At 46.3% G+C, this 21,739-nt stretch overlaps 1 protein-coding gene and 1 long non-coding RNA gene across 6 annotated transcripts; one reads left to right on the forward strand and one right to left on the reverse strand.

The window, feature by feature from the left end:
- The first annotated feature begins 3 nt into the window (after nucleotides 1-3).
- Nucleotides 4-21,693, forward strand: TEN1 (TEN1 subunit of CST complex). 5 transcript variants are annotated; one of them, XM_086688092.1, is made up of 5 exons: nucleotides 9-390; nucleotides 5,838-5,947; nucleotides 7,230-7,350; nucleotides 11,801-11,955; nucleotides 21,286-21,693. In XM_086688092.1, exons 3-5 carry the CDS (start codon nucleotides 7,262-7,264, stop codon nucleotides 21,513-21,515), a joined length of 474 nt encoding a protein of 157 aa, XP_086544218.1. In that variant the 5' UTR covers nucleotides 9-390; nucleotides 5,838-5,947; nucleotides 7,230-7,261; the 3' UTR covers nucleotides 21,516-21,693. The 5 variants fall into 5 exon arrangements, with proteins under 5 accessions (XP_086544221.1, XP_086544222.1, XP_086544218.1 ...); XM_086688093.1 differs by having other exon boundaries at nucleotides 5,841-5,947; XM_086688094.1 differs by having other exon boundaries at nucleotides 9-270.
- On the reverse strand, nucleotides 12,411-13,251 carry LOC147574537 (uncharacterized). Its single transcript, XR_015244304.1, has 2 exons — nucleotides 12,894-13,251; nucleotides 12,411-12,657 (listed from the first exon to the last, which is right to left on the reverse strand). It is a non-coding gene; the product is annotated as an uncharacterized LOC147574537 (long non-coding RNA).
- Nucleotides 21,694-21,739: the final 46 nt, after the last annotated feature.

Below are 21,739 nucleotides of genomic sequence, written 5' to 3' on the forward strand. Positions count from 1 at the left end.
AGCCGCCCGTCTGCGCTCCGCCGACTGAGGCCCAGGCGGAGGCGGCGCCGGCGTGGACGCCGTGACCGCGGCCGGCAGGGGGGCGGACGAGCCCCCCGCTCTCGTCCAGGGAAGTCCTAGGGCGGCCCCCAGGGAAGGAGACCCCGGAAGACGAGCCAGAAATTGCCCTGGAGGAAGAAGCGCGGAGCTCCCGCTAACCCGCCCCTCCCTCGTCACGTGACCGCGCGGGGCGAAAAGAGGGAACCCAGGGCCGCTGCGACGCCCGGACAGGTTGGCGACGGGGTTGGGAAGGGGCGGGACGACGCGACTGAGGAGGAGTGCGCCTGCGCCTTAGCAGTTGCCGGTCCCGCCGCTTCCGGGTCCGCGTGCAAAGGCCTCCCCGGAAATGAGGTGGGAAGGTGGACCCAAGGTTCTGGGCGGGGTTGAGTCTGTCTGCCGTGCGACGTTGTTGGGGTGGGTTGTCGTAGGATTTCCCCGAGCCCTTCCAGGTTGGAGGGAGAAAAAGGGACTAGAACAAAAGTCGCACTGGGAAGAGACTCCAGTTATCTTGTGTTAAGATAATGGCATCCTTGCTGCCTGAAGCTTCGGGGAGCTGAGTATGGGATTGCCGGCGCTGCTCCCTGTCTGTGGGGTGGGTGTGGACCAGATTATGACCGAGCTGGCAGTTTAGAGGTCTTGGAATCCGGACTTTTTTGTTTTCCCAGTTATCATCGTCGTCATCAAAGTAACAGTTGCCCACGTTTAGGGTACCTAGTATCCGAGAATTTGTAATGAGAAAGCTCCCCATCCTCAGAGGCAGCCCCCTTCAACCAGTTGTGTTTTTAATTCTGATTGCTAAAAAATTGCTAAACAAAATACTTACATGCTAGTTCCTGATTTCTTCTAGTTAACGTTTGACTTCATACCACGATAAATGAGGATCGAGCATAGTACACCATCCCCTTCTTTATCTCTCCCTAATTTACCCTTGTAACTTAAAGCATTGGGTTTTAAAACTATGCACTCCGTTCTCTGTTACTTATTACATCAGTTTTTAGTAGTAATCCTGGGAATAGGTTAAGGTAAGTGAAGCATCCCCTTGGGACACAATTTAAGGGAGCACTAACCAAGATTGATAAAGGCAAGATAGTTATTACTGATCTTTCCTTTTGTCTCAGTTCCCCATATACCAGGACTAGCCACTGTTGCTACGTTTTTAATGCCCCCAGACATTAAACTGTTATTTAGTTTGGCTACTGTGTTTGGATTTTACTCCTCTTGTCAGAAGCTGGCTTTCCAAATACCACCAAGGTAACAATATAAGACAAAAGTGAGGTGATGGCTTACTCAGGTAAGGGAGAGCACTACTTGGCAGAGCTTTGGCAGGGCCTCAGGAGAAGGTAAGGCCAGAATTTATGGTGAGTTGGAAGTTTGGTTTAAGGCATGTCGTTCACTTCAGGGTTGGGTAAGAACTGATGCGCGACAGTAGAAAAATGGTGGAAACGGCAAGGCAAGAGAATTCAGATCATCTCAGTGGGCAAACTGGCTATTGATGGTCAAACCATTTGCATAGGCTGGACATTCAGGAAAAGTATTTAAAGGAAAAAAAAAAAAGTGCTAATGGAAGCTAAAGTCCCGTTAATGTAGGCAGTAAGATGTGGTTTGGGTTCTCTGTGTCCAGGCTGAGTGTGGAGGTACATGGTCTTTTCTTCATGAATACATTCACCTGTTCAGTAAATATTTAATACTGTACCAGATGCTGTGTTAGGCACAGGAGAGACTCTGAGGAATAGAGGAAACCCTGCCCTCCTGGAACTGGTTAATCTAGTGGGAGACAGAGGCATTAAACAAGTAAACAAATCCCACTGTTTGAAATTGTATTAGTCAGTAAACTGGAATGAAAGAAAATAAATGAAGCTAAGGGGATAGAGTGACTGGGGGTGGTGGAGAATGAGAATTTGGAGAGGGTCGACAGGGAAGGCCTCGCCGAGGAAGAGGAGGATGCGGTGGGGCCAAAGTAAGGAAAGAAAACCAGTTACGTGAAGGTCTGGGGAAGACTGCTCAAGTCTGAGGAAAAGCAAGTGTGCAGGTCCTGAGGGCGAGCTAGAGGAGGTGTGGTGGTAAACAAGGGCAGAAAGGTAGGCCAGGTGCCAACGCCATGTGGCATTGTGGGCCAACAAAAAGACTTTCAATTTTTTACTTAATTGATTTTTTGGAGACAGAGTGGGAGTGGGGGCGAAGGGCAGCAGGGGAGAGAGAGAGAGACAGAGATTGAGAATCTTAAGCAGGCTCACTGCTCAGCAAGGATCCTGATGAAAGACTCGATCCCACGATCCTGGGGTCATGACAGCCAAAATCAAGAGTCCGACAACTGACTCTTAGCCACCTAGATGCCCCAAGATCTTCAATTTTAACAGGAGTTTATAATAGGAAGCTTTTAGATTTTCATTGGGGTTATGTGATCTGATTTACATTTTTAAACATTTTGTTGTGGAAATGTTCAGACGTACAAAGGTAGAAGGAATAATACAACAAACCCCATATACTTTTCCCCCAGGTCCAATAATTTTCCACTATAATTCCATCCACTTCCCTACCACATTAATTTTAAGTAAATCCAATATCCTATCACCTATAAATACTTTTAGGATGTATCTTTAAACTATTTTTAACATGATCCTAATATCATTATCACACTTGGAAATATTAGCACAAATTTCTTGTCATCATTGCAATCAATTCAAATGTTTCTTAAAAAACTATCTACAGTAGGGGCACCTGGGTGGTTCAGTCAGTTAAGCATCTGACTTCAACTCAGGTCATGATCTCGTGGTTGATGAGTTTGGGCACCACGTCGGGCTCTGTGGTTCCTCATCGGACTCTTACCCAGTACATGTAACATTCATTGATGATTCTTCTCTGGATACATTTTTACTCTGGTGATTGCAAAACTTTTAAAGACACGGTACACAATCCTTTTATTTTGTTTTTGTAAAATTCACTTCGTTGAGGTTACATTTAAAATTTGTAGCAATCCCCATGTGATAGAATCTTCTGAGGCCAAAGTTCAAACAACCTGATGCAATTTGAACTTTAAAGTTGAAGGTTCGTTGTGCAATATAAGCTAGCAAAGAATTGTAACTTTACAAACATTTTTGAGTCAGGGTTGGTGATCAAGCCCAGGTGGGGGACAGTGTGGTGCTCTGAGACAACATGGGAGCACCACGCCCCTTCCCACATACCTTGCTCCACACGTCTCTTCCATCTGGCTGTTCCTGACTCTTATCTTTTTATAATAAACCGGGGATCTCTTCCAATTGTGGAGTAGTAAACATATACGATCAAGATTCTTATCCCCTAGAAGGAAACCCAAAGCTGATAAAAGCTGTAATGATCTTGGTTTTGGGTGTTACTTCTCTGTCCTTCAGTCCTACTGCAGAAATCTTAGCAATTGCTTCAGAAAAAAAAGGAAGAAGCAGTCACACTGGGTCACTATCCTTCCCATCCTTCCCGTATGGTATTTTCTAATTTCCCAGTTGTTTTTTATTTTTTATTTAAAAAAAAATTTTTTTTCAACATTTTTTATTTATTTTTGGGACAGAGAGACACAGAGCATGAACGGGGGGGGGGGGGGTGCAGAGAGAGAGGGAGACACAGAATCGGAAACAGCCTCCAGGCTCCGAGCCATCAGCCCAGAGCCTGACGCGGGGCTCGAACTCACGGACCGTGAGATCGTGACCTGGCTGAAGTCGGACGCTTAACCGACTGCGCCACCCAGGCGCCCCCCAGTTGTTTTTTAAAAAAGAAGAAGAAGAAGAAGATTTCTCTTGTTCATACCATGGATTTTTCTCCCAGAAGTGGATATTTTGCCTTGGGCAATGAAAAGGGAAGGCTCCCAAGTACAGGTTATACAGGTACTCAGACTTCTAAAGACATTATTTGAAATCCTGCTGAGCCACAAGAAAAGCCAGTCCTGACATACCTACTCAGAAACTCTCTTGAATGTCTGATGATACATAGATAATGATTTGGTGAGCCCGCTGTGCTTTGTAAATTAACAGACATGTCTTAATAAACACATAGCAACTTTTGTTGGAAAAAAAATCAATGAGGTTAAAGTTTACAAAAGCGCATGCCCCCTCCCCAGAGTCAATTCCACTGTATGACAATTCAAAAAATAATAATAAATTTAGTGATGTGGTTACTTACAGCGTATAGTATATGTGGTGTCTGAGAGCAGAAAAATTACTTTTTACAAAAGATTCTAAGTTTTCACCTTTTTGCTAGATTGGACAGAATTGTCCCCATTATTCCAAAACAGAAACCACAACATTTTCCCCTTACGGCTGACTTTTGTTTTTTTTGGTTTGTTTTTTTGCTTCTCTCTCATGCCAGAGATGATTAGGGGGCTCTCTCATTTCTGGGGACAGGAACGGCTCTGCTCCCTGGTCACAGTGATTAGAACATCGGCACTTAGGGCAAAATAGGATGGGGCCTTGGCCAGTTGCCCCTGTGCTGCTATTCTACACGCTATCTTGAAATGACCTTAGAACATTGACCAACAACACTCCTGATGAACCCCACGTTAGAGGTCCTGAAACCAATTGTGCAAGTTTCTAGGTAACATAAACTTCTGCACTAAAGCTGTATCCTCTGGTTTTTCCAAGAATCTTACTGGGGATGATATAATTACAAGTTTCTTTGTTTATATGTCCATTGACGCATCCTGTCAAATAGCTGAAGCTGTCACCTTCAGGATTCCTTTGTCATTAATCCTCATGGTCCTCGTGTCATTGAACTCTGGAGTGTTCTTTTGCTCTCACATATGCAAATGTACATATTAGATGTAAACGCCTGCTCCTTACTTTTTTCCTAATGATAGATCTTGGAGATCTTGCCATACAAACGCGTATAATGTGTCATCCTAAGAAGCCTGCTGAATGTCCATAGTATCATTATTACATCACTTATATAACTTGTCTTTTCTTTCTCTTTTTAAATTTTTTTTTATGTTTTTATTTATTTGTGAGTGACAGAGACAGAGCATGTATGGGGGAGGGGCAGAGAGAAAGGGAGTAGGCTCCAGGCTCTGAGCTGTCAGCACAGAGCCCCATGCAGGGCTCAAACTCGTGAACCGTGAGGTCATGACCTGAGCCGAAGTCGGACGCTTAACCGACTGCGCCACCCAGGCACCCCTTCTCTTTCTCTTTTTAAAATTACTAACAAGGGGCGCCTGGGTGGCGCAGTCGGTTAAGCGTCCGACTTCAGCCAGGTCACGATCTCGTGGTCCATGAGTTCGAGCCCCGCGTCGGGCTCTGGGCTGATGGCTCAGAGCCTGGAGCCTGTTTCCGATTCTGTGTCTCCCTCTCTCTCTGCCCCTCCCCCGTTCATGCTCTGTCTCTCTCTGTCCCCAAAATAAATAAACGTTGAAAAAAAAAATTAAAAAAAAAATAAATAAAATAAAATTACTAACAAACACTCGTAACCCTAGTGTAACCATGAGAAAGACATTAGACAAAACCGAAACTGAAGATCATAGTACAAAATACCTCAAAATTCTCAAGGTCAAAAGGCAAGGAGAGTCTGAGAAATTATCACAGCCTAGAAGAGTCTAAAGAGACATAACAACTGAATGTAATGCGGCATTCCGGAACGGACTGTGGAACAGAAAAGGGACATTAGGGAAAAAACTAAGGAAATCCAAATACAGTATGTTGTTGAGTTGTTAATAACATATTGATAGAGGTTCATTAATAGTGGCAAATGTGTCGTACTAATGTAAGATGTTAATTAGAGGGAAAGGTGGGTATGATGTACTATCTTTACAGAGTTGCTGTTTGTTTGTTTTTTTTTTTCAGTAGGCTCCACTCCCAGCACTGAGCCCAACGTGGAGCTCAAACTCAAGACCCTGAGATCCAGAAGTGAGCTGATAACAAGAGTTGGACGCTTACCCAACTGAGCCACCCAGGTGCCCCTACAGGTTTTTTTTTTTTAATAAAAATTTTTTTAATGTTTATTTATTTTTGAGAGAGACAGAGACAGAGACAGAGTGTGAGCTGGGGAAGGGGCCAATGTCGGACACTCAACTGACTGAGCCACCAGGCGTCCCCCCCCCCCTTTTTTTTTTTTAAATATAAATCTAAAACTGTTCAAAAATAAACAGGTGATTTTTAAAAAGTGAAGACTCCCTTTGTGTACACCTAGGAGAGAATGTCAAAATATATCAGGTGAAAAAAAATCAAGATATGGGACAGCATGTATACTGTAGGGGGGAAATAAATATCTACTTATATTTACTTTTATTTGCATAACGCAACACTGGAAGGGTGCATAAAAATGAGTAAAACTGGTTTTATTTAAGGGCCAGGGTTGGCAAACGTCAGCCCAGGCCAGATCCAGCTCACAGCATGTTTTTGTAAATAAAGTTTAAGGAACAAGCCATGCTCACTTCTCTATGTATTGTTGTGATTGCCATACTACAATGGCAGGGTTCAGTAGTCACCACAGAGATCGTGTGTCACCCTCTGCCCTCTCACAGACCCCTCTTCAGGGGATCGGGGAGGGAGTGGGTTGCATAGGGATTTGGGTGGGACAACACTTTTCCACGTAGATCGTGTTTTATGTTGTTTTGCTTTTTAAAATTGGTGAATGCATAACCTATCAAAAATCTGATTTTTCACTTTTTTAAGTGTTAATTTTTTTAAATGTGTTTATTGATTAAAAAAATTTTTTTTTAATGTTTATTTTTGAGAGAGAGACAGAGTGGGAGTAGGGGAGGAGCAGAGAGAGAGAGAGAGAGAGAGAGAGAGAGAGACATAGAATCTGAAGCAATCTCCAGGCTCCGAGCTGTCAGCACAGAGCCCGACGTGGGATCACGAGATCATGACCTGAGCCGAAGTCACACACCCAGGCGCCCTAAAGTGTTCTTATTTATTTTTGAGAGAGAGAGACAGACAGACACAGAGACAGAGACAGAGTGTGGGCGAGGGAGGGGCAGAGACAGAGGGAGGCACCGAATCTGAGGCAGGCTCCAGGCTCCAAGGTGTAGCAGAGCCCAAGGTGGGGCTCAGACCCACAAACTGTGTAATCATGACCTGAGCTGAAGTCAGAAACTCAACCGACTGAGCCACCTGGGCACCCCGAAATATTTTGTTTTTTATTAAACTGCTACCCACTGGAACCTGCCTTTCCTGTGTGGCTGGTCTCGGGAACCTGCTAATCTCAGTCTTGTGTTCTGCTTGGTTTGTCAGGAATCTTCAAAAATCCACCTCTGCTCTTTGAGATGCTGCCCAAACCTGGGATCTATTACTTCCCCTGGGAAGTCAGTGCTGGCCAAGTTCCCGACGGGGGCACACTGAGAACATTCGGAAGGTCAGAATGGTTTTTTCACATAGTCGGGGGAATGTTTCAATTCGTCACCCCCACCCCCGACAGAAAAAAACTAATTAAAATAGTTTTATTATAATTTTGTCTAGTAATTTTTTTGATGTTTTTAGAAGTTTTACTTGTTTAAGTAGTCTCTACACCTCACATGGGGCTCAGACTCACGACTTCAACATCAAGAGTTGTATGCTTCCCTGACTGAGCCAACCAGGCGCCCCTTGTTTAGTTATTTTATTTTTTTAATTTTTTAATGTTTGTTTGTTTATTTATTTTGAGAGAGGGAGAGATAGAGAGCAAGCAGGGAAGGGGCAGAGAGAAAGGGAGACAGAATCCGAAGCAGGCTCCAGGCTCTGAGCTGTCAGCACAGAGCCCGACGCGGGGCTCGAACCCCCGAGCCGTGAGATCATGCCCTGAGCCGAAGTCGGACACTCAACTGACTGAGCCACCCAGGCGCCCCTAAATGCTAAAAAACTAGCATATTTTCATTGTACAAAATGTAGACAATCCCTAAAAGTATAAAGAAAGCAAGCAAAAACACATGTAATGCCACTTACTGTCTGGACAGCCACTGCTAACCTTTTGGTGATTACTTGACACGTTTTCACGTGTATGTACGTACATGAATATGAGAACGGGTGTGTGTTCGCACAACATGTGTATAGCATCATTAGTCATTAGGGAAATGCAAATTAAAACCCACGATGAAGGGCGCCTGGGTGGCTCAATCAGTTAAGCATCTGACTTTATTTTTAAAGGGATGTCTGTCTTTCTTTCTTTCTTTCTTTCTTTCTTTCTTTCTTTCTTTCTCTCTCTCTCTCTCTCTCTTTCTTCCTTCCTTCCTTCCTTCCTTCCTTCCTTCCTTCCTTCCTTCCTTCTTTCCTTCCTTCCTTCCTTTCCTTTCTTTCTTTCTTTCTATTTAGAGAGAGAGAGCAAGCAGGGGAGGGGCAGAGAGAGAGGGAGAGAGAGAATCCCGGGAAGGCCCCACACTGTCAGTGCAGAGCCTGATGCAGGGCTTAAACTCGCGGACCATGAGATCACAGCCTGAGCTGAAATCAAGAGTTGGACACTTAACTGACTGAGCCATCTAGGTGCCCCAAGTATCTGACTCTTGATTTCAGGTCAGGTCATAATCTCAAGGCTCATGAGTTTGAGCCCTGCATTGGGCTTGACACCAACAGTATGGAGCCTGCTTGGCATTCTCTCTCTCTCTCTCTCTCTCTCTCTCACACACACACACACAAAACAAGTGAATAAACTTAAAAGTATATTTAAGAAAAAGCCAATGAGATGCTCCTATACACTCACTAGAGTGGCTACATTTAAAAAGACTAATAACATGGGGGTGCCTGGTGACTCAGTTGGTTAAGGGTCCAACTCTTGATTTCGGCTCAGGTCACGATCTCATGGTTCATGAGTTCAAGACCCACATTGGGCTGTTCAACGACAGTGTGGAGCCTGCTTGGGATTCCCTCTCTCTCCCCGGCTTCTCTCTGCCCCTCCCCTGCTCTCTTGCGCTCTCTCAAAAATAAATAAACTATTAAAAAAATTTTAAAAAGACTAACAAAACCAAATGCTGGAACTCCTGTACACACTCCTGGTAGGAATGTAAAATGGTACAACTGTTTTGGAAAACAGTTTGGCAGTTTCTTTAAAAGCTACACAGGGGCTCCTAAGTGGCTCAGTTGGTTGAGCGTCTGACTCTTTGATTTCAGCTCAGGTCATGATCCTGGGGTCATGGGATCGAGCCCCGCTTAGGGCTCCACACTGAGTGTGAAGCCTGCTTGAGATTCTCTCTCTCTCTCTCTCTCTCTCTCTTTAAAATAAAAGAAAGAAAGAGAAAGAAAGAAAAAAGATTTAAAAGGTAAACATGTATCTCATGCAGTGCCTGACTGGCTGAGTCCATAGAGCATGAAACTCTTACGATCTCAGGGTTACGAGTTCGAGCCCCACACTGGGTATAAGAGATTACTTAAATTAAAATATGTATATATATGTGTATTTATATATATATATGTGTATATATATATATATATATATATATATATATATATACACATGTGTGTGTGTGTGTGTGTATATGAACATATATCTATCATGATCCAGCTATTCTACTCCTAGGCATGTACTCAAGAGAAATGAAAACATGTCTGCACCAAGATTTGTGCACAATATTTTAATTTTTTAAAATGTTTTATTTATTTTTGAGAGAGACAGAGAGACAGAGCACGAGCAGGGGAGGGGCAGAGAGGGAGACACAGAATCTCAAGCAGGCTCCAGGCTCCTAGCTGTCAGCACAGAGCCCGACATGGGGCTCAAACTCACGGACCACAAGATCATGACCTGAGCCGAAGTCAGACGCTTAACCTACTGAGCCACCCACACGCCCCTTGTGCACAGTTTATAGCAGCTTTCTTTGTAATAGCCAGAAACTAGAAGCATCCCGGATGTCCATTTGAGTGAATAAATAAATCGTGGTGTATCCACACAATGGAATACTACTCAGAAGTAAAATGGAGTGAACCATTGTAACATGCACTGATACGGATGAATCTCAAAATAAATATGCTGAAGTAAGGAAACCAGCCCCCCCCCCAAGTTACATGTTGTATGACTCCTTTTATATAAAAGTCTAGAAAATGCAAAGTAACCTATAGTGGAAAAAAGGAGACCGGTTGCCTGCAGGAGTTCCCTGGGTGTGGCATGTAGGAGGATTACAAAAAGGCAAGAGAACTTTTCAGGGTGATGAAAATGATATGTTCCTGTCTTCATTCTCAAGTGTGTACGATGTCAAATGTCAAACTTTGTCCCTTAAATATGTATTGTTTATTGTATGTCAGTTATACCTAAGTAAAACTGGAGGGGAAGACCATATGTTATAGAGTGTTCAAACAGAGGAGGGCAAAAGGCTTGAAGAAGCACTTCCTAAAAGCAGATATACATAACAATTAGCAGTCCTACAAATAAGTGAACAATTTTGCACATGACGATTAAAAAATATATATGTATATACACTCAAATGGACAATAAGCACACGAAAAGATGCTCAACATCATTAGTCACCAGGGAGATGCAAATTAAAACCACAATGATATGGTATTTTCATGCCCAGTAGAATGGCTAAAATTAAAAAGACTGACCAGGGGCACCTGGGTGGCGCAGTTGGTTAAGCGTCCGACTTCAGCCAGGTTACGATCTCGCGGTCCGTGAGTTCGAGCCCCGCGTCAGGCTCTGGGCTGATGGCTCAGAGCCTGGAGCCTGTTTCCGATTCTGTCTCCCTCTCTTTCTGCCCTTCCCCTGTTCATGCTCTGTCTCTCACTGTCCCAAAAATAAATAAACGTTGAAAAAAAAAATTTGAAAAAAAAAAAAAAAAAAAAAAAAAAGACCATACCAAGTACTGGCAAGGATTCGGAGTGACTAGAATCCTCAGATGTTACGGGTGGGGTGCAAAATGGCACAACCATTTTGAAAAACAATTTGGCAGTTTCTTTTTTTTTTCTTTATGATTATTTATTTTTGAGAGAGAGACACAGAGCACGAGTAGGGGAGGGGCAGAGAGAGGGAGACACAGAATCTGAAGCAGGATCCAGGCTCTGAGCTGTCAGCACAGAGCCCGATGCGGGGCTTGAACCCATGAGGCTTGCCAGATCATGACCTGAGCCGAAGTCAGACACTTAACCAACTGAGCCGCCCAGGTGCCCCTACACTTTTATTTTTTTTAAGAGAGGGAGGGAGAGAACGCATATGCGTGCAAGTGGGAGAAGGGCAGAGAGAGAGAGAGAGAGAGAGAGAGAGAGAATCTTAAGCAGGCTCCACATGACCCAGGGATCATGACCTGAGCTGAAATCAAGAGTTCGACGCTCAATTGACTGAGCCACCCAGGCACCCCAAACAAATTATTTTTAATAATTTCAATGGTGTCCTACTGAGCAATAAAAGGAATAAACCACTGATTTACCCAACGGCATAAATGAATCTCAAAACCATTATGCTGACCGAAAGAAGCTAGACACAAAAGAATACATATTGTTCTGATTCTATTTATATGAGGTGCTTGAGTAGAAAAATTCATCTGTAGAGACCAAAAGCAGATCAGTGGGTTGCCTGGGATGGGAGATGGGGAGATTGATTTCAGAGTGGCACAAGGGAACTTTTGGGGGTGATAGAAATGTGCCAAAGCACCCTGAAATGTGGCGAATCTTAATTGGGGTGGTGGTTATATAAGTGTATACTTTTGTCAACACTCTTTAAACAAATGCCTTTTAATGCATAGAATTTGTATCTTAACAATGTAGACTGAAAACAATTTTCCGACTTGTTGCTGCCATTTTTATATCTCTGACCAGAGTCCCCTGGATTTATGGGGCTCCCGGAACCTCTTGAGCTTTTAGTGTTTGTTCTGTGTGTGGATACAAATGATCATGCTTTTCCTGACCTGCAGGTTGTGCCTCTATGACATGACTCAGTCCCGAGTCACCCTGAGGGCTCAGCATGGATCTGACGAGCACCAGGTCCTGGTGTGTACCAAGTTGGTGGAGCCGTTCCAAGCCCAAGTGGACTCCATGTATCTTGTCCTTGGGGAGCTCGAGCACCAGGGTGAGTCGTGGCCTCACACACTCTTTTCACTGTGGGTCCCGAGTGGGACAGTCTTCAGTCAGGATGGGGCCTGGCTTCTGACCCAACAAGAGTCCCTCACCGGGGTTAACTTTCCTTCTAAACCAGCCCACAAGTTCAAGGACTCGTGGGAAACGGATGTGATCCAGCTCAGTGGACCTGCTCTCCGGAAGTGAGAGAGGAGAGAACCCATTAATTTCTGAAGGCTTACCATGTGCTAGGCTTGGTACTAGATAGTTCGCTTAAATCTTTGCGAATCTGCCCACCTGTCTTCAACTGAGTCTTAACTGTTGCCGTTTCATAGGTGAGAAAACCAAGGCTCAGAGGGGATGGGGCTAGAATAACAGGCCAAGAAGTCAGGGTGAGAGAAATAGAAGGGAAGGAGTATCAACAACCTGGGAGAATCTCTCCCAGGCATCAAGTGTCGAAGGTTGCTCTTTTTTTTTTTTTTTTAATGTTTATTTTTGAAAGGGAGAGAGAGCACGAGAGAGCATGCGTGTGTGTGCACAAGAGCAGGGGAGGGGCAGAGAGAGGGGGACAGAGCATCCAAAGCGGGCTCTGCGCTGACAGCACAGAGCCTGATGTGGGGCTCAGACTCACAGACCGCGAGATCACGACCTGAGCTGAAGTTGGACGCTCAACCGACAGAGCCACTCAGGCGTGCCGAAGGTTGTTGTTTAAAACCTAGGTACTTGAGGGGCGCCTGGGTGGCGCCGTCGGTTGAGCGTCCGACTTCAGCCAGGTCACGATCTCGCGGTCCGTGAGTTCGAGCCCCGCGTCGGGCTCTGGGCTGATGGCTCGGAGCCTGGAGCCTGTTTCCGATTCTGTGTCTCCCTCTCTCTCTGCCCCTCCCCCATTCATGCTCTGTCTCTCTCTGTCCCAAAAATAAATAAATGTTGAAAAAAAAAAAATTTTAAAACCTAGGTACTTGAATGAATTCTTTGCTTCGCTCTCTGGCCATTCCTGTGTCATCTTCCTTTACACAGCTGATATCATACTATGTAATGTCGTATCTGGTTATTTTGGCTTCATGTACATTGTAAACATTTCCCCAGGTTTTAAAAGTATGTGTAGTGGCGCCTGGGTGGCTCAGTCGGTTAAGCGTCCGACTTCAGCTCAGGTCATGATCTCACGGTTGGTGAGTTCGAGCCCCGCGTCGGGCTCTGGGCTGATGGCTCAGAACCTGGAGCCTGCTTCCGATTCTGTGTCTCCCTCTCTCTCTGCCCCTCCCCCGTTCATGCTCTGTCTCTCTCTGTCTCAAAAATAAATAAAACGTTAAAAAAAAAAAAATTAAAAAAAAAAAAAGTAAGTCAAGCTGGGGCGCCTGGGTGGCTCAGTCGGTTAAGCATCCAACTTCAGCTCAGGTCATGATCTCATGGTCCATGGGTTTGAGCTCTGCATCAGGCTCTGTGCTGACAGCTCAAAGCCTGGAGCCTGCTTCAGATTCTGTGTCTCCCTCTCTCTCTCTGACCCTCCCCCGTTCATGCTCTGTCTCTCTCTGTCTCAAAAGTAAATAAACGTTAAAAAAAAAAGTTTGTGTAGACATAATGTTTTATAGCCATATAATATTTTATATGTACCTTGATTCACACAACCATTGCACGTGTATATTGTTTCCATTTTTTGCTCTTACAAAAATACTGTATGTTGACTGTTTAAAGAAATTATAGTATATTCAGTCAGTGGGATGTTATGCAGCCATTAAAAATGGTGTTGTAGGGGCACCTGGGTGGCTCAGTCGGTTAAGCGTCTGACCTCAGCTCAGATCATGATCTCACAGTTTGTGAGTTTGAGCCCCACATTAGGTTCTGTGCTGACAGCTCAGAGCCTGGAGCCTGCTTCAGATTCCAAGTCTCCCTCTCTCTGCCCCTCCCCTACTCATGCTCTGTCTCTATCTCTCAAAAATGAATAAACATTAAAAAAAAATTTTTTTTAATGGTGTTATAAATCTTCATCAGTTGACATGAAGATATGTTCATAATATCTTACTAAGAAAAAGCAGTTTACAGGGGCGCCTGGGTGGCTCAGTTGGCTGAGTGTCCGACTTCGGCTCAGGTCATGATCTCATGGTCCGTGAGTTCAAGTCCTGTGTCGGGCTCTGTGCTGACAGCTCAGAGCCTGGAGCCTGCTTCGGATTCTGTGTCTCCCTCTCTGACCCTCCTCCAGTCATGCTCTGTCTCTCTCTGTCTCAAAAATAAATAAACATTAAAAAAAATTTAAAATAAATTAAAAAAAAGAAAAAGCAGTTTACAAAACAGTATGTATTGTAAGATCACATTTTTTAAGATTTTATTTTTAAGTAATCTCTATATCCAACGTGAGGCTCGAACTTACAACCCTGAGATCAAGAGTCACCTACTATCCCAACTAGGCCAGCCAGGCACCCCTAATATACATTTTTTTTTGCATACATCTATGTATATGAAAGATTATTCACCGAAATGTTAATAGAAGTTACTTCTGGTGGTGGGATTGTGGGATTCTTTGTATTTTTATTAGCATTTTACAGTGAAAACATATTGCTTTTTTTAAATCTTTCCTTAAAAATGTTTTTAATTGATTATTTTGAGAGAGAGAGAGAGAGAGAGAGAGAGAATCCCAAGCAGGCTCTGTGATGTCAGCACAGAGCCTGATGCAGGGCTCAAACCTGTGAACTTCGAGATCATGACCTGAGCTGAAATCAAGAGTCGGGGGCATCTGGGTGGCTTAGTTGGTTAAGCATCCAACTTTAGCTCAGGTCATGACCTCACTGTTCATGAGCTCGAGCCCCCCCATCGGGCTCTGTGCTGATAGTTCAGAGCCTGGGGCCTGCTTCAGATGTTGTGTCCCTCTCTCTGCCCCTAACCCACTCACACTGTGTCTCTCTCCCTCAAAAATAAACATTTCAAAAAAATTTTTAAATAAAAGAGTCAGAGGGGGCGCCTGGGTGGCGCAGTCGGTTAAGTGTCCGACTTCAGCCAGGTCACGATCTCGCGGTCCGTGAGTTCGAGCCCCGCGTCGGGCTCTGGGCTGATGGCTCAGAGCCTGGAGCCTGTTTCCGATTCTGTGTCTCCCTCTCTCTCTGCCCCTCCCCCGTTCATGCTGTCTCTCTCTGTCCCAAAAATAAATAAACGTTGAAAAAAAATTAAAAAAAAAAAAAAAAAAAAAAAAAAGAGTCAGAGACTTAACTGACTGAGCCACCCAGGTGCCCCGAAAATGTATGCTTTTATAGCCAGAGGGTAAAAATGTTAAAAAAAAAAAAGAATTGTCTATATTGAGATATATTAAAAATGCCACAGTTAATACCCTTCGGCACTAATCTCTGTCCATTTTCTGATTATTGCCTCAGGCTAGTTTCCTGAACATAGAATTGCTGTATCAGAGGATACAAACATATGTTTCTTGCTTTACATCACCAACGTCCTTTCTAAAAGTCAGGGTGGTTTTTAACCCTGGATGAAATGTACTAGAAGAAATGTTAATGTTCATGTTTAATTATCTTTGATTTCATAATAGTTAATCTTTATTCAGGCTCAAGCCTTTGAGCTCACAGAGTTCCTGCCCTCCTGTTGATTTGAGAGAGGCATCAGGAGGGGGCTGCGAATGGGTACAACGGGCTTTTGCACAAATGATTTCTACTTTGACTGCAGCCCCAGGTCACCTGAGGCTTTCTCCTGTACCCCGAGCCCTGCAGAGAATCCTGGGAGCTCTCGGGAGCCCACTGCACAGAGTCTGGGGTGCTAAGGCCGGCTTGCCAATACAGAGAGGGGTTGAAACTTAGGACGGCAGGCCAGGATGAGAGCAGGACCTGGCGTGGATGTTCAGAATTACTTTGTGGGAAGAAAAATGGAAAAAAACTTGTGTAAGTTCAACCCATGTAATTTTTTTAATTTAATATTTTCAAATCAAATATGCGCGAGTGGAATGGTAGAATGGACCTCCCTGTCTGTACCCATCACCCAGACTCAGCCGGGATCCATAGTCTACGGTTCCTGAGTCTCCACTGCCTGCATTTATTTGTTTTATTGGTGTCTTTTAGAGCAAATCTGCTATCATTTTGTTTACCCAGAAACACCTCGCAGGTCTCTAACACTACCACAGTCATACTCAAACAAATTGACTGTTCTTGATATAATAGAATACATTTGTCCATGTTCACTCTCCTCCTCGCCATGACTTTTTTTTTTTTTTTTTTGAGAGAGAGACAGAGACAGAGACAGAGACGGAGGATATGAAGCCAGCTCCCCACCGAGAGTGAAGAGCCCCGTGCATGGCTTGAACTCATGAACCATGACATCTTGATCTGAGCCAAAGTCAGATGCTTTAACCGACTAAGCCACCCAGGTGCCCCTTCATGGCTGTTTAAAAAATTGGTTAGTTCAGATCAAGATCCCAAGTCTATATATGGCATAAAGACTTGGGTTACATACTCCAAGTCTCTTGTAATATTTCTGGTTTCTTTTTTTTTCTTTATTTTTTTTTAATTTTTGAAAGAGAAAGAGAGAGAGAGTGGGAGAGGGGTAGTGAGAGAGGGAGACACAGAATCCGAAGCAGGCTCCAGGCTCTGAGCTGTCAGCACAGAGCCCGACACGGGGCTCGAACTCATGAACTGCCTCGCCGCTCATGACCTGAGCCGAAGTCGGACGCTCAACTGACTGAGCCACCTAGGTGCCCCATCTTTTTTTAAATGCCATTTATTAGAGAACTCGGGTCTGGAATTGGCCAATTGCTTCCTCCTGGTTGCGTTAAACCTTCTCCGTCCTGCCTTTTCCTGAGGGTAGTTCAGGGACAGCACAGGGTTGAAGAGAAGCAAAGGTTCTTTAGATAGGAATCACAGTCAATAAATGCAAGAAACTTCGAGAGGCACCTCTTTGAAAGCCCTGATGAAATAATGAATCTAGGCCAAGATCGATCTTATCACTGGCTGCTCCCATTGTTCCACGAAGGTATGACTGGAACATTGCAAAGCCGGAGTCAGCCAGCAGCACCCACACCCGCCCGATAAGCCAGGCACCTCGGAAATGGATCGATCGGTGTTGCACCTGCACCGTGACTCACTTTGAAAGCACAGACAGCACCACTCTCAAGTGTCTTTGCGCCCCCGCTCCCCAAAACTGGACCTGAATAATCAAGCCTCAGATCAAGCAGCAGTCTCCCTAGGCTCTGGCTACGTTACTGCTTCTCCTTACTTTCATCACAGTCTATTTTTTCTTTCTTAAAAAAATGTTTCAGAGGCCCCCCCCGGGTGGCTCAGTCGGTTAAACGTCCAACTTCGGCTCAGGTCATGATCTCATGATGGTTCGTGAGTTCGAGCCCCACGTCGGGCTCTGTGCTGGTGGCTCAGAGCCTGGAACCTGCTTCGGATTCTGTGTCTCCCTCTCTCTCTGCCCCTCCCCCACTCACACTCGGTCTCTCTCAAAAATTAATAAACATTAAAAAAAATTTTTTTAAGTGTCCCCCAAATTTCTAATTTCTGAATAACACATGCTCATCATTGGCAACTGACACGGGAGGAAAGACAACGATGGGGGGGGAGGGGCAGAGTGTGGGCTGAACGTGGAGGTGGCCGCTGATCCATATAGACCAAGACGCTCCTGTGTGGCTGCTTTCAGACCTCCTCCGTATGTCCTGTCCCAGCCAGATTCCAAGTCCTTTGGGGCACAAAGGTCATCTAGACACAAGACAATGCCCTGTGGCAAGCTTAGCAGTTCTGATGACAGAAAAGAGGCCACTTAAGGTCACTTTCTGAAATTTCTGCACACAGCTAGCCAAGAAGAACAAAAAGGTGAAGCTATGTCAGAAACCTGCTGGCTGTGACACGTTCTTTGGGCACCATCTAAGGGCTCAAGGACTTCCTGCCCAGGGATTGAGGTTTGGGGATGTAGGCTTTCCCCCAGTGCTGCTCCAGAGTCCCTAGACTTCCTAGGCTGCAGGTGACCTTGCCTACAGCGAGAGGGCTGCCCTAGGGCCCTCGCCATAAATCCCATAAACCCCACCTGCCTGGTTTTCTTCCAGCTGACTGTTGTTCCCTTACAAGCCTTCCTGTTGTGTTCTCTAGAACCTTCCCTCCTCCCTGAAAGACTCCTTTTTATGCTCTCACCTTCGATGGGACTTGCCTGAAACCTGGCTCTTCCCCAGGACAACAGCTCCCCTCCTGTCCCCAAGTGGCACCTGGTCAGCTTCCCGGGTCACTGCCGCCACCAGACCCGGAGAGGTGCCAGCAGCCAGCTGGCTCCTCAGGTCTGCCGTTGTGAATCCTTATCCTTCTCTGTGGCCAACCGGTTCTGCCTGCAGGCGCCTCTTGCCCCACCTCTGCGTCCCATGGCCGCATCTCTGCCACCTGGAACTTGCGACCTCGTACCTACCTGTCTGCTGCTCTCTCCTCTGCAGCGCCCCGCAGGACCTGTGGACCTGAGACACTCCTTCCTTTTTCTCCCACCTTCTCTGCCCTTCGCTTTCCCCTCCTCTAGCCCCACCTCGCTCTGAGGGCAGCCCCTTTGCTGGCAGAACTTTCACGCCCTCGTTTCCATCACAGTGGCCCCATCAACCCCCGACCTCCGCCCTCTTGGGTCCCACCTGTTGATGGAGAAGGTTCACCTGCTCTGTGGATTCCCAGCATGATGGTTTCAAGGTGTCCTGCCGCACCGGGCCTTCTGCGTGTCCCAGTCAACCCACCCTCCCGTGGTCCACAACGTCTTTTCAGCCACTCACCTGTCACACATATGCTTCATCACCTCCATGCTTTCGGCAGATGACCTTGCCTCCTATGTCCTGGGTGAAATCTTAAATGACCTGCGTCCACACCCACCAGACGCTCCTTGCATCTCGTCTGGGAGAGAGAAGGGTCCGACCTCCGTGCGGCTCAGCCCCTGTGCTGACGCACAGCCTGCCCTTCCGTGAGGACTTTGCTCTCCCAACTGAGTCCTCAACCTGTTCCCACTGCTTCTTCCTTCTCAACACATAAATCCCTCAAGCTTCTTGTATATTAAAATAATAGTGTCCTGGGGCGCCTGGGTGGCTCAGTCGGTTAAGCGTGACTTTGGCTCAGGTCGTGATCTAGCGGTTTGTGGGTTCGAGCCCCGCGTCGGGCTCTGTGCTGACAGCTCGGCGCCTGGAGCCTGCTTCCGGTTCTGTGTCTCCTTCTCCCTCTGCCCCTCCCCCACTTGTGCTCTGTCTCTATCAAAACTAAATAAACGTAAAATTAAAAAAAAAATTTTAATAATAGTGTCCTCTTCTGTGTCCCTCCTTCTCTGGGCAAACTTCCTAAAAGCGAGTCTGTTTTGGGGGCGCCTGGGTGGCTCTGTCAGTTAAGCACCCGACTCTTGATTTCAGCTCAGGTCATGATCTCATGGTGCACGGGTTCGAGCCCCACAGCGCAGAGCCTGCTTGGAATTCTCTCTCTGCCCCTCCCCTGCTCAGGCTCACTCTCTCTCTCTCTCTCTCTCTCTCTCTCTCCCCAAATAAATACACTTAAAAGAAAGAAGGTCTGTTCTTCATATCACCCCTTCCTTCTCTCCTACCCACGCCTCTACCCACTGCATTCCAACGTTGTCTTCATCCAGGCTCTGTTGCTCTGGGTTCATTAAACTTCCAAGAACTTCCCCTAAATGACTCTCTCCTTGGCCGTCTTGTGTGTAAACGCCGTTCTCCCCTCCCTACAGCATTTCTTCAAATGCTTTCAATCCCAGTTACAGAGACCTTCTGCAGACGGACTGACACAGATGGACTGACCCAGTTTGTCCCTTGTGGTAACCGTCTTTCTAAAGGTCACCTCCATGTTTAATAACATTTTTCATTCACAGGGAGAAACGTGTTCCTCAGTGTAAATAGAGAAGGAAGCGTTTCCCCAGGCTGGCGGGAGGGAAGGGCTGATAGGCATCATGTAAGGAAAGTCCTGCGAAATCAAGTCAATTAACTAATAAAATCTTCGTACAGGTGGTTTTAATTGCAAACGAGAGCTGTGATTTTGTTCTTGCTTGTCCCGTGTCACCCTGAACATGAGCAACTGCTCTGTGACACCTGTGTGGGGCTACACGTGTCACAAGAAAAGGTCTAGCCTTTCGGTGCCGAGTGACGTTTGCCAGGTATCCTGTTTGATTCATCAGTATCCATCACCCAGCTATTCCTGAAGTGGCCCAAGCGATGAGAGTCAACCATCTACAGCGATGCAGAGATCCAGACAGTGCCACACGGCCACTGCTCTCCAGGCTGTGCCCTGTCTGCAGCCCAGAACTGGGACCAGTGGAAGCTGAGGACACACAGGCAGCCTCCTGTTCCAAACAAGTTTATCTGCCGGTGCTGAAGGCTGGAATCTAGACAGTCCAACATTCTGAATTGTGCCCCCAGGCTATGTTAAATCAAGAAAGTGGTCCAGGGGGCGCCTGGGTGGCTCAGCCGGTTAAGCATCCCACTTTGGCTCAGGTCATGATCTCGCGGTTCGTGGGTTCAAACCTAGTGTCGGACTCTGTGCTGACAGCTCAGAGCCTGGAGCTTGTTTCGGATTCTGTGTCTCCCTCTCTCTCTGCTCCTCCCCTGCTAGCACTGTCTCTCTCTCTCTCTCTCTCTGCCTCAAAAATAAACATTAAAAAAAAAATTTTTTTTTTTAAATCGTCTCGGGGTACCTGGCTGGCTCAGTCAGTAGAGTGTGCAATTCTTGATCTCGGAGTTGTGAGTTCAAGCCCCATATTGAGAGTAGAGCCTACTTAAAGAAAAAAAAAAAAAAAAAAAAAAGAAAGTAAAAGAAAAAAAAAGAAAGAAAGAAAGCGGTCTAGACTAGGAGGATGGTGATTGAGACCCTCTTCAACTCCAGGCACTTGGGACCTACAGAGCAGGTGGCAGGAATTAAGACGACAAAGGAGGGGCACCTGGGTGGCTTAGTCGGTGAAGCATCTGAATCTTGATCTCAGCTCAGCGCTTGATCTCAGGGTCCTGAGTTCGAGCCCCACGTTGGGCTCCACGCGGGGTGTGGAGCCTACTTTATGAGACTGACGCGCTGCCCACTGCACTAAGAAGGCGACAAGTGGAGCCTACTTAAAAAAAAAAAAAAGACAACAAAGGAGGGAAGTAGAGGGTACCTCGATCTGGCCCTTCCGCCATGCAGAAGTGGGATTTTCAGGCTATCCCCTCAGTTCCAGACATGTGCTAATTGTGGTGTGGCAGGGCCACAGTTCTGAAGCCCTAGAAGGAAAATCACGGGGACCCCACGTGCCATCCCTCCAACTCATCCTGTTAAAATTCAGTCCTGAGAGCAAGGCCAGGGGAAACAGCTGGCATGCATCCGTAAGGTGACCCATGTGTCAGCCACTGCCAGTGCCTTGTGCTTGTGTCTTTCAGACGGAGGCTCCGTGGTGAAGGCCCGGGTGCTGACTTGTGTGGAAGGAATGAATCTGCCCTTGTTAGAACAAGCCGTCCGGGAGCAGAGGAGGTACCAGCAGGAGAGGGACAGCAGCCAGAAGCAAGCGACAGTGCCTGACAGCTGTCCCCCCCAAACCTTCCCTGAAGCCAAGCCCCCTGGAGATGCCAGAGCCACTGCGGGGAAGACGCAGGACCTTCCCCAGGAGTGACAGCCTTTGTCTGGAGCTGGAGAGAAGGGGTGGGGGTGGGGTGGGTTGCTAATTTGGATTGTTCCAGACACCCTGTGGGAGGCTGCACTGTGGGGTGCTGGGGCCTGAGCCTCGAGTGGGAATATGGAGGGTTCTGGAAAGTCCTCATGAATAAAAACCCCAGTGGGGGGAGACCTTCTGTTGTGTGCACGTGGTGCAGCGCCGGCGGGGACCAGGAGGGGGAG

Source organism: Puma concolor, chromosome E1 (genome assembly GCF_028749965.1).
Source record: "Puma concolor isolate L17-30 chromosome E1, mPumCon1.1.hap2, whole genome shotgun sequence".
NCBI classification, from domain to species: Eukaryota; Metazoa; Chordata; class Mammalia; order Carnivora; family Felidae; genus Puma; species Puma concolor.